The 12,289-nt window shown below is 29.8% G+C and overlaps 1 protein-coding gene across 3 annotated transcripts; it reads left to right on the top strand.

The window, feature by feature from the left end:
• Positions 1-5,537: 5,537 nt before the first annotated feature.
• On the top strand, positions 5,538-10,408 carry LOC101250184 (uncharacterized). Of its 3 annotated transcripts, none has more exons than XM_010318759.4 (13): positions 5,538-6,113; positions 6,214-6,289; positions 6,696-6,901; positions 6,971-7,057; positions 7,164-7,256; positions 7,340-7,494; positions 7,835-7,919; positions 7,994-8,080; positions 8,159-8,278; positions 8,899-9,000; positions 9,081-9,251; positions 9,355-9,454; positions 9,631-9,977. In XM_010318759.4, exons 1-11 carry the CDS (start codon positions 5,757-5,759, stop codon positions 9,246-9,248), a joined length of 1,536 nt encoding a protein of 511 aa, XP_010317061.1. In that variant the 5' UTR covers positions 5,538-5,756; the 3' UTR covers positions 9,249-9,251; positions 9,355-9,454; positions 9,631-9,977. The 3 variants fall into 3 exon arrangements, with proteins under 3 accessions (XP_010317061.1, XP_010317062.1, XP_010317063.1); XM_010318760.4 differs by lacking the exon at positions 9,631-9,977 and adding an exon at positions 10,076-10,408 and having other exon boundaries at positions 5,543-6,113; XM_010318761.4 differs by lacking the exon at positions 9,631-9,977 and adding an exon at positions 10,080-10,362 and having other exon boundaries at positions 5,543-6,113.
• The last annotated feature ends 1,881 nt before the right edge of the window (positions 10,409-12,289 follow it).

Genomic DNA, 12,289 nt, shown 5'->3' with positions numbered 1-12,289 from the left:
ATACTTTAGTATTTCAAATCTACATCTCAAAAGAAAAAGCAACGCAGTTCAAAATCTAATGTCAATTGCCAATACTAAATTAGGTTTTAAGTATATATATTTATTTAGAAACAAAGCTAAATATTTGCTTGATTCATATTTACTAGTTCATATTTAATTTAATATATTTGTAAGAATGACAATTTTATTATAACATTCCTATTAATTATATTATATTGGGGGATGAACTAAAAATAATTGTAATATTTAATAATTTAATAATAGAAGTAAAATAGATATAAAATAATAAATTGTTTTTGAATTATAAAAATAAAATAAATATCTATTTTTAATATAATGTAAATAAATAAAATTATTTTTTTAAAAAAAAAAGAAAGTAAACTACTTTCACTTTCCGTGCTGATTAGGTTAATGCTTTTCCAAAAAGAAAAAAATTAATTAATTAGCTCCCTTAATAATTGGTGCCTTTATCATCAGCTTCATATTTTTTTAGTTTAAGGATAATGATTAGTGGGTGATGCATAATTTCATCACTTCTTTTGAGATTAAACTTTCATGGATGCCTTGTTCATTTCCATGGTTTCAAACACTAATTTATTTGATTAAATTTATCTTATGTATTGTGTAAATTACTTTTGAGAGTGATAGTTTTAACATATAATTATTTTATTTTTGAAAATTGATATTCAAAAACTCTAATTAAAAGTAGAAAAATTTCAATTATTCAAATACGTCGTGATTCCAAACTTGTTAAGTCATTTGTCATTGTGCTTTTCTTTTTATAGGCATTTTTGGAGAAAAAAACTTTTCTGATTTAAAAAGTTTGACCAAACAAGTCACTATTAGTGAATTAAAAATTAAATTTAAAAAGTCACTACTTATTCTCAACTAATTATTGTTCCCTTTTTTCAGTAAAATGAAAAGAATATTATTAGTTTCCATTATTATTCAAAATTTTCCTTTTAAATTATAAGTTGGTTATTTGGACTCTAGTCTTGTAATTTACTAGATTTCTGTTTGTCTCTCTTTTCGAGTTTCACATGCCTGGGGATTCCTCACAAATATGTTCTAATGATTATTTGTTGGCAGTGATGAAATTGTTTCAGAGATTTTAAATTTAAATTTTGAAGATAACAAGTTCTATTAAAAGTATGATTTTTAAATAGATTTTACAATACGTGATTGAAATTTAATCAGACTCAAATATGATCTCCACGCATGATTGAAAAATCAATGAATAAAATTAGACATAATTTTAGAGATTATTATTAGATATGATTATATTTTATTAGTAAGTTCAAATAATCTTTTTAAATCTAAGCATTTAACGTTCGTTAAGAAGGATTTTTTTTTTTAAAAAAAAAAAGATGTGGGTTAAATCTTTTAGTTGATTTCTTTTCTTTTTGTTGATACACAAGTGAAAAATATTATTGAGAAAATAGTTGGATATTGCCCCAATCTGTTATTGGATAACGTGGTGTAGATAAAGATACATATATGTGAGGGTATGTCACCTATGAAACTTATATTTTTTCTAATTCTTTAATTTTTTATTTAGAGAATATGTTTATAATTTTTTTAATCAACATATGTTATAAGAAAAAAAAAACTTGTACAATTGACTTTTAGATACTGAACAATACACAACATGATTTTGAAAGATATGACACTAAAAGTTATAGAGTTTTTTCCTTCAAAAAAAAATTAAAGATTTTTTATGATAGCGCTTATTTAATTATCTTTTCCAAAACAAAAATTAGGTTAAAACCTCAGCTATTTTTTTAAAAAAAAAATCCAACAAATGCCACCCCATGCTTGTACTATTTTTATCTTGTTCCTACTATTTTTTATAATATAAGATACAACAACATATCAATAGTTTAAAGCTTGTCGTTTGACTCAATTATTGCAATTTCTACATATAATAATAATAATAATATATAGTAGCTATCTATTTGCAAATTGTAATTGGAATCTAATACAAAAGTTTCAAATTCATTTGTTTCCCAAAAGACAAAGCTAACTTACAAAGAAATTAAAATACATAAAGCGGTTTGGTAACCAGAATTAGGATATCATTTTCGATATTAAATTTGAAATTACATTTGTTAACTATTTGATTTGGTCTCTGTATATCTTGGAAAGTCTCGTGAAAGACTAAAATTTTTTAATATGTTTAATAAATTGGAAGATAATTGAAAGATAAATTAAATCATCTTTTTTTTGAAAATTTGTAAGATGTTAGTACTCATCCATGAACTACTAGTTTTATATTTGTGACGTAAAGAGTATACCTAGAAATAAACATTATAATGTACAAGTTTGTCTATTTTTTACATAATTTCTTTTTGTTTAGATTCAATGAAAAATGCAAATGAGATTAGGCATTCGATGATTTCGATTAACTAGTTGGCCATTTTCCTTTTTATGGTTTAGGAAACTTAATCGAATTATGTTTATTAATTGTATTTTTTTTATCAAGTAAAGGGGTACTTAAAGTAAGGATATCGTAAGTTTGATCTGGCTGATTTTTAAAATTAGTGCTTGTTTATGGGACCATTAACCCTTTCGGACTAATAATCATTATAATTACTAATAGCAAGCTTAGAACACGTCACTTTATAAGAAAAATTGAGTTGGTATAACAGGTGGTACTAGAAAGAAGGTCAGAAATTGATACATATAGTCTTTATATCTTAAAACTTAATGTCGATCATATACATGTCTAACATAATTTACTTCGATTTGTTTATCCTCCAAAATTATTACTTCAAAAATTAATTGAACTCAAAAAATCTACTGAAGATCTTCAAATTAATAGGAGTAAAAGAATAATATCAATTATGAGGATCGTAAGGGTAATTTTAGATCCAAAACAACTATATATTAAAAAGATATTTGCGATATCTCAATTTTTTTATGTGCTTTAATTTGAGGAAACTTAAATGTTAAAGCAATAGATGCAAAAATTCATTACTTAATATTTTCCATCATTCTTCTGAAATTCGCATGTAGCAGAAATTTAATGCATTGTCCTGTTTTTTTTCAAATTTAGTGCATACCAAAAATTTAGTACACTGAATGCCTTTTGCATTTTTTATATTATATTATATATATATATATATATATATATATTAGATTATCTATAAATAATATTATATTTGATATTTAGTTAGTATTATGTATAAGATAATGGATAAATTACGGAAATCTAACCTTTTAGTTTACTTATTACCATTATTTCCCTATAAGTTTTATAAATTTTTGAAATTCCTCATTTTCGCGCATTATATTAGTGTATCTCGCGCATCATATTACTGTATTGTGTATAAAGTGTATCTCGCGCATCAAATTAGTGTATCTTATGCATCAGATTAGTGTATCTCGCGTATCAAATTAGTGTATAATATACAAAATGTAATGTATTCTACTTAACGATTAATATACCTCGCGCATTAGATTAATATATAATCGCTTATGTTATTGTATCCGTTTTGAAGAATTTTTATATTCATAAACTTTAAAAAAAAGAATTATAATTTTATCTTAAAATTATATGATTTCTATAATTTACCCGGTGATTATTTATATATAATTTTATACGAAATAATAAAGGGAAAATTTCATATATGGCAAACTTATTAGATTAAATAACATTATATGGGTATAGTTTACCTAATTACATAATATGGGTATAGTTAAGTTATTAAAGGTGTCTTTAATTTTGTATATAAATTTTTTTATTATTATTTATACAATTTTATTTTAAAAAGTTGTTTGTAACTGAAGCATTAAATATGGTAACAATAAATCAAGATAATGCCACAATTTTAGGGAAACGTCCCTATTTTCAAGCCATACGTTCAAATTTAAAAAAAAATCTGTTTATAATAAGTCGTGTACAAATTAATTTGTGTATATACATACCTACCTATATATACAAAAAAAATAAAAATAAAAAGTCATTCACAGATTATTTTCTGTTTATATATATGAATTTACCTTTTTTGTATATAGTATATACCAGCACGTATTCAATGTCTTTTATTGTATATGCACATCCAATTAGATTGCAATAAATATACATATACAATCTTATTGAATAAATATATACATGTACAAAAATGCATTTTACGAATTTGTATAACAAGAGAAATATGTTATTCAGGTTTTTAATTGTATATAGTATATACTAACACTTATTCAATGTTTTTATTAATTGTATATGCATATTCAATACATTATATTCGATAATTTATATATAACTACTACAATATACAAAATTATAATCACAAATGATATTTCTCCATCTATATACAATCCCTACTACTAGCTATTAAAACAGACATGTACATATCAATTTTTGTATATGTATGTAAACTTAATATATACTAACTTCAAAAATTTGTATATAACTAATAGAATATACAAATTCTAATCATATATTCAAATTTTCCATCTGTATAACTAAGTCCAATTACTATTTTGTATATATATACAAAAACCAAAAATAACATAAACATGCAATATACTATATGCAATTACTCACATGGAATATACTATATACAATACTTAATTTAATGGTTTTTGTATATTGACAACTAATTAACAAAAAAATTGTATCTAAGTTTGTGTTTTAAGACACTATCTCATGATTATGAAGTTCTGCAGATCCGACTTCACAATCAGTTTCATCTGATTCAAATAGTACAGCTTTCCTCTTTCTTGTACCTTGTACAATTTTTAATGCCTCTATCTTTGGCATTTTTAATAACCTGTTGAACTGTGGGTCATTTTTTTTTCTTTGATCTCAGCTCTTCCATGGTTTGTTTTTGTATAAGTTGTTTTGATTTTCCCAAAGACCCTACATTAACCCCAAATTCTTGAGTTAGCCCCATTGAAAAGGATGGTAAAATGTCAACAACATTGACATGCAAAGGACTACCTCTGGTAATCCTCAAAGATGTAGACGATTCATTCATTGTTTGACGAATTTTAGATCTACCAAGAACAAAAAAACGATTATTTCATCAAAATATATGGAAAAAAAAAACAGAACACATATACAATTTTTAGATAAGTTAGAAAAAAAGGTAAACAACTAAAATTAAGGATAACTTACGAAATTGACTTCAACTTAGGGAGGAGACTTCAACTTCAGGAGGGATTACTGAAATTTTGGACAAAAATTCGAAATTCAAATCTGATATTAGAGTATTAAATGTAGGAGAAGACGTTAGAATTGAGGAAAGGAGAGAGAAAATTAGATTGTGTATAATTATATACAAAATTAAAAAATAAGGTTTTTATACAATTGGTTACATAATAGGTTGTGGACCTCCATTAATTATAGCAAAACAAAATAAACTATAATTATATAATGTAAATAAATTAACTATACCCCTAATATATAATTAGTTATGAATGTTTGTCATTTCATATAATTTTCAAAATGAATAACTGAATTACACCTAACAAATCACTAAATAAAATACTTATTTAAATTTAATTATATTATATAACTAATCCGGAATTCTAGATTATCCACGTTTCCCTCCAACAAAAAAGTTTGTTAATCAACAAATCCATCCGCCATAAAAAAAAAAATATCTGCAACTCTACCTAATAGAGGCTAAAGAAGCTCGACAGTGATAGCTCTCATCTTCACCATTTCATAAACAATAAAACCCTAAAATTCTTCATCAATTTCGATTTTCAATTTTCCTAACCCTAATTTCTCTTCCTTTCTTCTACTCATGGACTTGGTTTATTCATCAATGGCTAAATGCATTTCAGCTCCGTTTCCTTCTTTCACTCATCGTCCACTCGCACTGTTTTCTAGGGTTTCTATTTCCCCCAAATATGCAAATGCTCGTCGTTTGTGGAAGATGTGTTCTGCTTCCAGCTCAGATACACTTGTTGATAATGGTCCGGTTAAGGAAGGGAGTAAATCTCTTGAAGTTGCTAGTAAGAAAGAGGGTGAGTATGGGGACTTGAAATCATGGATGCACGAAAATGGATTGCCTCCTTGTAAAGTTGTTATTAAGGATAGGCCTTCGCATGATGCGAAACATCTGCCTATTCACTACGTTGCTGCCAGTGAGGATCTTCAGGTCCATTTCGTATCCGGTTAATGGTTTTTTCTTGGTTTTGGGTCAACTTGTGTTTTTTTTGTTGTTGTTGATAAGGTGAGGTCAACTTGTACTTTTGCAGGCTGGTGATATTGCTTTTGCTGTTCCGGATTCTTTGGTGGTAACGCTTGAGAGAGTTCTGGGAAATGAGACCATTGGTAATGTGCTGTCTTGGTTTTTGCAAGTACACTATCCATTTGATAACTGTGAATTAATTGTTATCTTGCTTGTCAATTTTATTTTAGAAAATAAATCACGTATCAATGTCTAAATCCGCATAAAAGTAGATGCACTGACTCCCGTACTCCTCAACATCATTCTTTTTGGGACAGTTAGTAAACTGAAAGCTGTGTGGATTGCTGACTCCCTTTAGTTAGAGAGAGGAATACTTCCACCCTGATTGTGCAATTCATAGAAGCAATTGAAGAGTCTAATTTTAATCACTTTATGCAAGTAATGTGGCCAATGATGCTTTGTTGGAAATTATGGGTGTTTCAATAGAAGATGTATAGTTGTCTTCGTGCTGGCAAAATAAAAAGTTGATTAGAAAAGTTTGTTTCACAGCGGAACTCTTGACAACAAACAAATTGTCTGAACTAGCCTGCTTAGCGCTTTATCTCATGTATGAGAAGAAACAAGGAAAGAAATCGTTTTGGTACCCTTATATAAGAGAACTTGATCGCCAGCGGGCAAGGGGTCAGCTAGCTGTGGAATCCCCTCTTCTGTGGTCAGATGCTGAACTTGATTATCTGACGGGGAGTCCAACTAAGGTATTTTAAGTTTCCATCTGTTGATAGATATCAGAACTATCTTCATTACTAATTTTGTTGAAAATTTAGGCCGATGTTCTGGAGAGGGCTGAAGGGATCAAGAGAGAGTACAATGAGCTTGATACAGTCTGGTTTATGGCTGGATCGCTGTTTCAGGTTTCTAATTTGTTCTGTTCTGAATTTTTTCGTTGGTGCCTCATTGCACTCATCTTGGCCAATTATCTGATTGATTCTGATGTTAGCAACATTCTTTCTTGTGCAGCAATACCCATATGAAATACCCACTGAAGCATTTCCTTTTGAGATCTTCAAGCAAGCTTTTGTTGCGGTACAATCATGTGTTGTACATTTGCAGGTTCGTCACCCTGATAATGGCATTTTGTTTATATTTCTATGTGTAAGAATGACTTAGCCAATTGATGCCCTTATCAACACCAGAAAGTTAGTCTTGCGCGGAGGTTTGCACTAGTCCCATTGGGGCCACCATTATTATCCTATTGTAGCAACTGCAAAGCAATGCTAGCTGCAGTTGATGGTGCAGTGCAACTGGTCGTTGATCGCTCTTATAGCGCAGGAGATCCAATTGTCGTGTGGTATGTAATCTGCCATCTACATGTTTTGTTAGTATTGAAATTTTTCTTCAACTCAGAACACTTCACTTACTATATGGTTGTGTTTCAAATGTTGGATTGCACTCCGGTTTTGTGGAAATATAAAAAAATAATTCTATACTCTTTCTTTTTTTGGAATTTTCACCTTATCAGAGACTAGCAACTAGTTAAAACTTTGGATGGGTGGTTTGCTTACCTTATCGAAAAAGAATTACAAAATTGGATGGGTAGATGGACTTTGATTTAGACATAACCAAATCTATTGTCCTATGCCTGCTGTTTTTCAGGAGATCTATAGCAATATGTTACTGCATTTTTGCAGGTGTGGACCACAACCTAATTCAAAATTACTCATTAACTATGGGTTTGTTGATGAAGAAAATTCACACGACCGTCTAATGGTGGAGGTAATATTTAAACCAATCTTCACACAATTGCATTAGTTCTTCAGTTTGGAATAATTGCCTTCAATTAAATTCAGGCAGCATTAAATACAGAGGATCCTCAATACCAAGACAAGAGACTGGCTGCTCAAAGGAATGGTAAACTATCAGTGCAAGCTTTCCAGGTAGAATTAGTTTTGAGGAATTTCGTCAGTGCTTTGTTTTTAATTTGAAGAGTTATGAACGCTCTTATACTACAACAGGTATGTGTGGGAAAAGAAAGAGAGGCTGTGTTGGAGATGCTTCCCTATTTGAGATTGGGATATGTTTCAGATCCTTCGGAAATGGAAACTGTCTTATCATCTCAAGGTCCAATATGTCCGGTAAAATCTTCTGGCTGCTGTAAACTTCTTGATCATGGTTATATAAAGTTGAAATTGCATGGACTTAAGAAAAAGGGAGATTCTTGTAGACTACTTTCTTCTCTTGTTGAAAATATAGGCACCCACGCCTTTATAATGGCGTGTGATATATTTAGCAGTAATCCAGGCAATTTAATTTCAATTTGAACAGATTGAAATCATAAAAAGGATGCATACTACCGTCTGCTTTCACATGGCAATTGATAATCCTTTATTATTTCCCGCCAAGTGCAGATTTCTTTTACATTTCGTCTAGTGGTTGATGTAATTCAGTAGTGTGTCATTTCATGTAGCATGTAGCACTTGGTTCTTTTCAAATCAGGAGTTTGGCTACTTAGAGAATCTTGGTGTCCTATTTTATTCTTATCTTCTCTCCAGTTGTACAAAAAATTTATTTGATGGTGTCTGGCAAGTAATTGCAGAAGACCATACTCTGGGTAAAACAAGTATAAAAGCAGAAGGAAAAATATTCTAATCGTCTCAACTATTCCCTTTAAGTCTCAAACCACTTTAATGTGGCTGTTATCCTGTTACATCTTAACATAAGGTGTAACTCTTACATCTGTTTTTTTTCGATGCAGATGAGTCCTTGTGTGGAAAGAGCAGTTCTTGACCAGCTAAGTGACTATTTTAAGGCAAGACTGGCTGGTTATCCGACCACTCTAAGTGAAGATGAAACTTCGGTAATCTCCTAAAGCTTTTAGAAGTTGAACTTTGATCTAAGCTCGTCAGCATGAATCTAATATCAGTTTACTTCTCATAGTTGGCTGACGCTGATCTGGATCCAAAAAGACGAGTTGCCACACAGCTTGTCAGGTTGGAAAAGAAAATTCTAAATGCTTGCCTGGAAACTACGGTGAACTTCATTAATCAATTACCTGATCACTCTGTATCTCCGTGTCCGGCTCCTTTTGCTCCAACACTGAAATGATAGGTCTCTCTCTTCTATCACCCCCTGCCCCCACCTGAACTTTCCCCTTACACTATTTCTACCTCTATTATGGAGTATTATTTTCTGAAAAGACACTTAATTACAGAGATTTTGGATGAATCTTCATTTAAAAGCTGTGGGTAGATTGAGCATCTTTCTCAAGTGTAATCATACTGGGCCAAGTGCCAACTAGACTGCTCAATAAGGTCAGTGGAGTTGATATTATCTATCTATAATGTCTGGAATGACTGTTGGTACTAGAAATTATTTGGTGTTACTGTGCTGATGATTTTGCCTTGAATTTTAATTTTTTAGCAAGTGGTGAAAATATTGGCAGTTTGGGACTATGCTTAATGTGTGATTTGCTTGTGTGTGTTTTCAGATGGAACTTATAGATAGGGTAGTTTAAATCAAGTGAACCAAATGGAAAGGATATGTACGTTTGCTCTGTACAATATGGTGGCGTTTCTGTAAGATCCATCAAAGACCAATGTGTTCTTCTCTTCATTGTCATTCTCCTTGATCCCCCAACTGTGTATTAGCGTCTTTGTTTTTTTGCCCCCCTTTCCCCCTTTTCAGTTCACATGGATCCTGGTGCATTTAAGTGTATAAAGAGAAAATTGTTATTCCAAGTGCATCATTGTGTTGGCCAATCTATGTGATGTTAATCATTCTTTGTAAATAACAGTTTTGATGTACCGTAATCAGTCTGATTCTCTAGTCCGAGTATATGCTATTATGCACTATGAACATGTTCATAATTCGATATTGTATGTTGGACACTATACTTATTGGAGATGAAATTACATGAATGGATGGACTCAAAGCTAGGGATGATCTTCAATAACAGTGACAGAACGCAGACAGATGGACTTTACTGTGGATATATAAACTCCAATTTGGGTGAAAAAATATAAAGAAGGTGCATTGCAGCTTGGATTCAAATGAATTTTCTTATCGTCTCTTGCACTACTTCAAGCGGCATACTCTGGTAATGCCTGTTTATTGCTCTGGATTTTGAGGTCTGGAATAACATGTACTCATGCAACTTTAAATGAGATCCCATTTAAAACTTGCAGTAAGTGGAGTAGGTTTGAAGTTGATACTGATGTAATCCCAAATCATTAATATTAAGTACTCAAAATTATCTGAACATAAAAGCGGTTAGGGCTATCTTCACAAAATAGGAATAAAGTGGTAGGTGTATAGATCACCCTTTTTAAATTTCACCTGTGAATGTAGGGTATTATTTCTTCTGTTCAACAATAATTGTTCACTATTGACACGGGACACTCTTTAAGAAATTATATATATAAAAATATAATTTTATTATATAAATATAATGTCTTGAAAAATGTAATAAAGAAATGATTGTAAGTAGTGATAAGGGTAAATTATGAATTGAGTGCAAAATTATCCATTGATTTTACATAGTAGACGGTGTAGTTGAATATTCCAAAATAATATAGTGAACAACTATTTTGTTAGACGGAGAGAGAATGTGGTTACTGTACATATTTATGGAATTTTTTTTTAAAAGATAATAATTATTTTGACAAATCAAACGTGATAAAATTCGAAAAAACTATACTAGATACATCCAATATAATATAATGATTAGTAGGCAATAAGGAGACGAAACATGTCAGAATTGAGGATGTTTAGATTGTAAGTCTAGTCAATTAATTAATTGATGACAGCTAAATGCCGTGGTTAGGTATTTGATTGTGGAAAATAATCTAATAATGAACACTAGGATTTCTAGATCCTTCGTTTGTGTTGTCCTTTTCTTTTGTCTTATGACAAAATATTCACTGAGAGATATTTTATATAGTTGGTTTATTATAAATATTTTTTTAAAAAAATTCTGTAAATATTTTTTGGGTGATATAAAATTGTACATATAGTGCATATAAATTAAAACTTTTATGAATCGTTATATATTATGATTAGACGAGATTCTAATTATAGGGATAACATAATTTAATGTATTATTTAGTCATGATATTTTTAGTGCTAACTGTTCGATTCATTAGATTAAAAATAAAATATGCAAAATATAATATAAACTGAATATGTACTCGTACTAAATATGTTTAAGATGAAATCTTTTTTCTATTTTAATGATAAAATCTTTCAAAAAGAATATCTTGATTCGGAGCTTTTCGAAAGTTCATGTATTTTCGCCCAACATATACATAAGATTGAATTCGCCCGGTTAAACCCCCGGCGCCACCACCACACACGCGCACCCACCTACAACTTCTCATTATTATTCTAACTTTTGGCATGGTCATTTGTTATTTGAATGGATGATTTTCAAAATTTATTTTTTTACTTTTATTTGACGAAGATAATAATATATCCTATTTTTATAATATTTTTTACTTTCAATTTCAAATATACAAAATCAAAAGAAAATAAGATAAATAAATTTAAATTAAAAACTATTATTACATAAATACCTTATGAAAGATACGTCAAAATAAAGAATAGAAGAAGTACTTGTTTTTAAAGTTTTCTATATGGTAGTAAAATATATCTATTACCCCTTCCGGGAGCTCCACCCCTTTTTGATTTCTTACCCCAACTAGCAAATTAGAATTGAGGAGTGCATATTATTCGTGTAACTCTTTTTCGTTATATATAGGGGTGTTTGTGGTTTGATTTGAGCGAATTAAAATTAAAATTAAATTAATTTAGTCGTTTTTTAAATTTTTAAAATCAAATAAAAAAGTAATCATCGATTTGATTATTGTTGGTTTGGTTCAGTTTTTATGGTTTATTCGGTTTGAAAGTAATAATTTTTTTGAGGACGTATGTATTCGATGAACACAAACACCAAGTACATGAACAATCTACGAAAAGCTAGTCAGCTTAGTGAAGCAATTAAACAATATTAGAGTTATCGCTATATGAACAAAGTGTTTCATTTAAGAGAAAGTGTGACTATTTTATGTGAAGTACGGTAGGTAAAGACTAAAATAGATTTTGATGGGCTTGGATTTAAGATTGTTATACTTGGCTAAAGTGTTGAGCTT

Source organism: Solanum lycopersicum, chromosome 2 (genome assembly GCF_036512215.1).
Source record: "Solanum lycopersicum chromosome 2, SLM_r2.1".
NCBI lineage: Eukaryota > Viridiplantae > Streptophyta > Magnoliopsida > Solanales > Solanaceae > Solanum > Solanum lycopersicum.
This window is presented reverse-complemented; position numbering and strand designations above follow the sequence as displayed.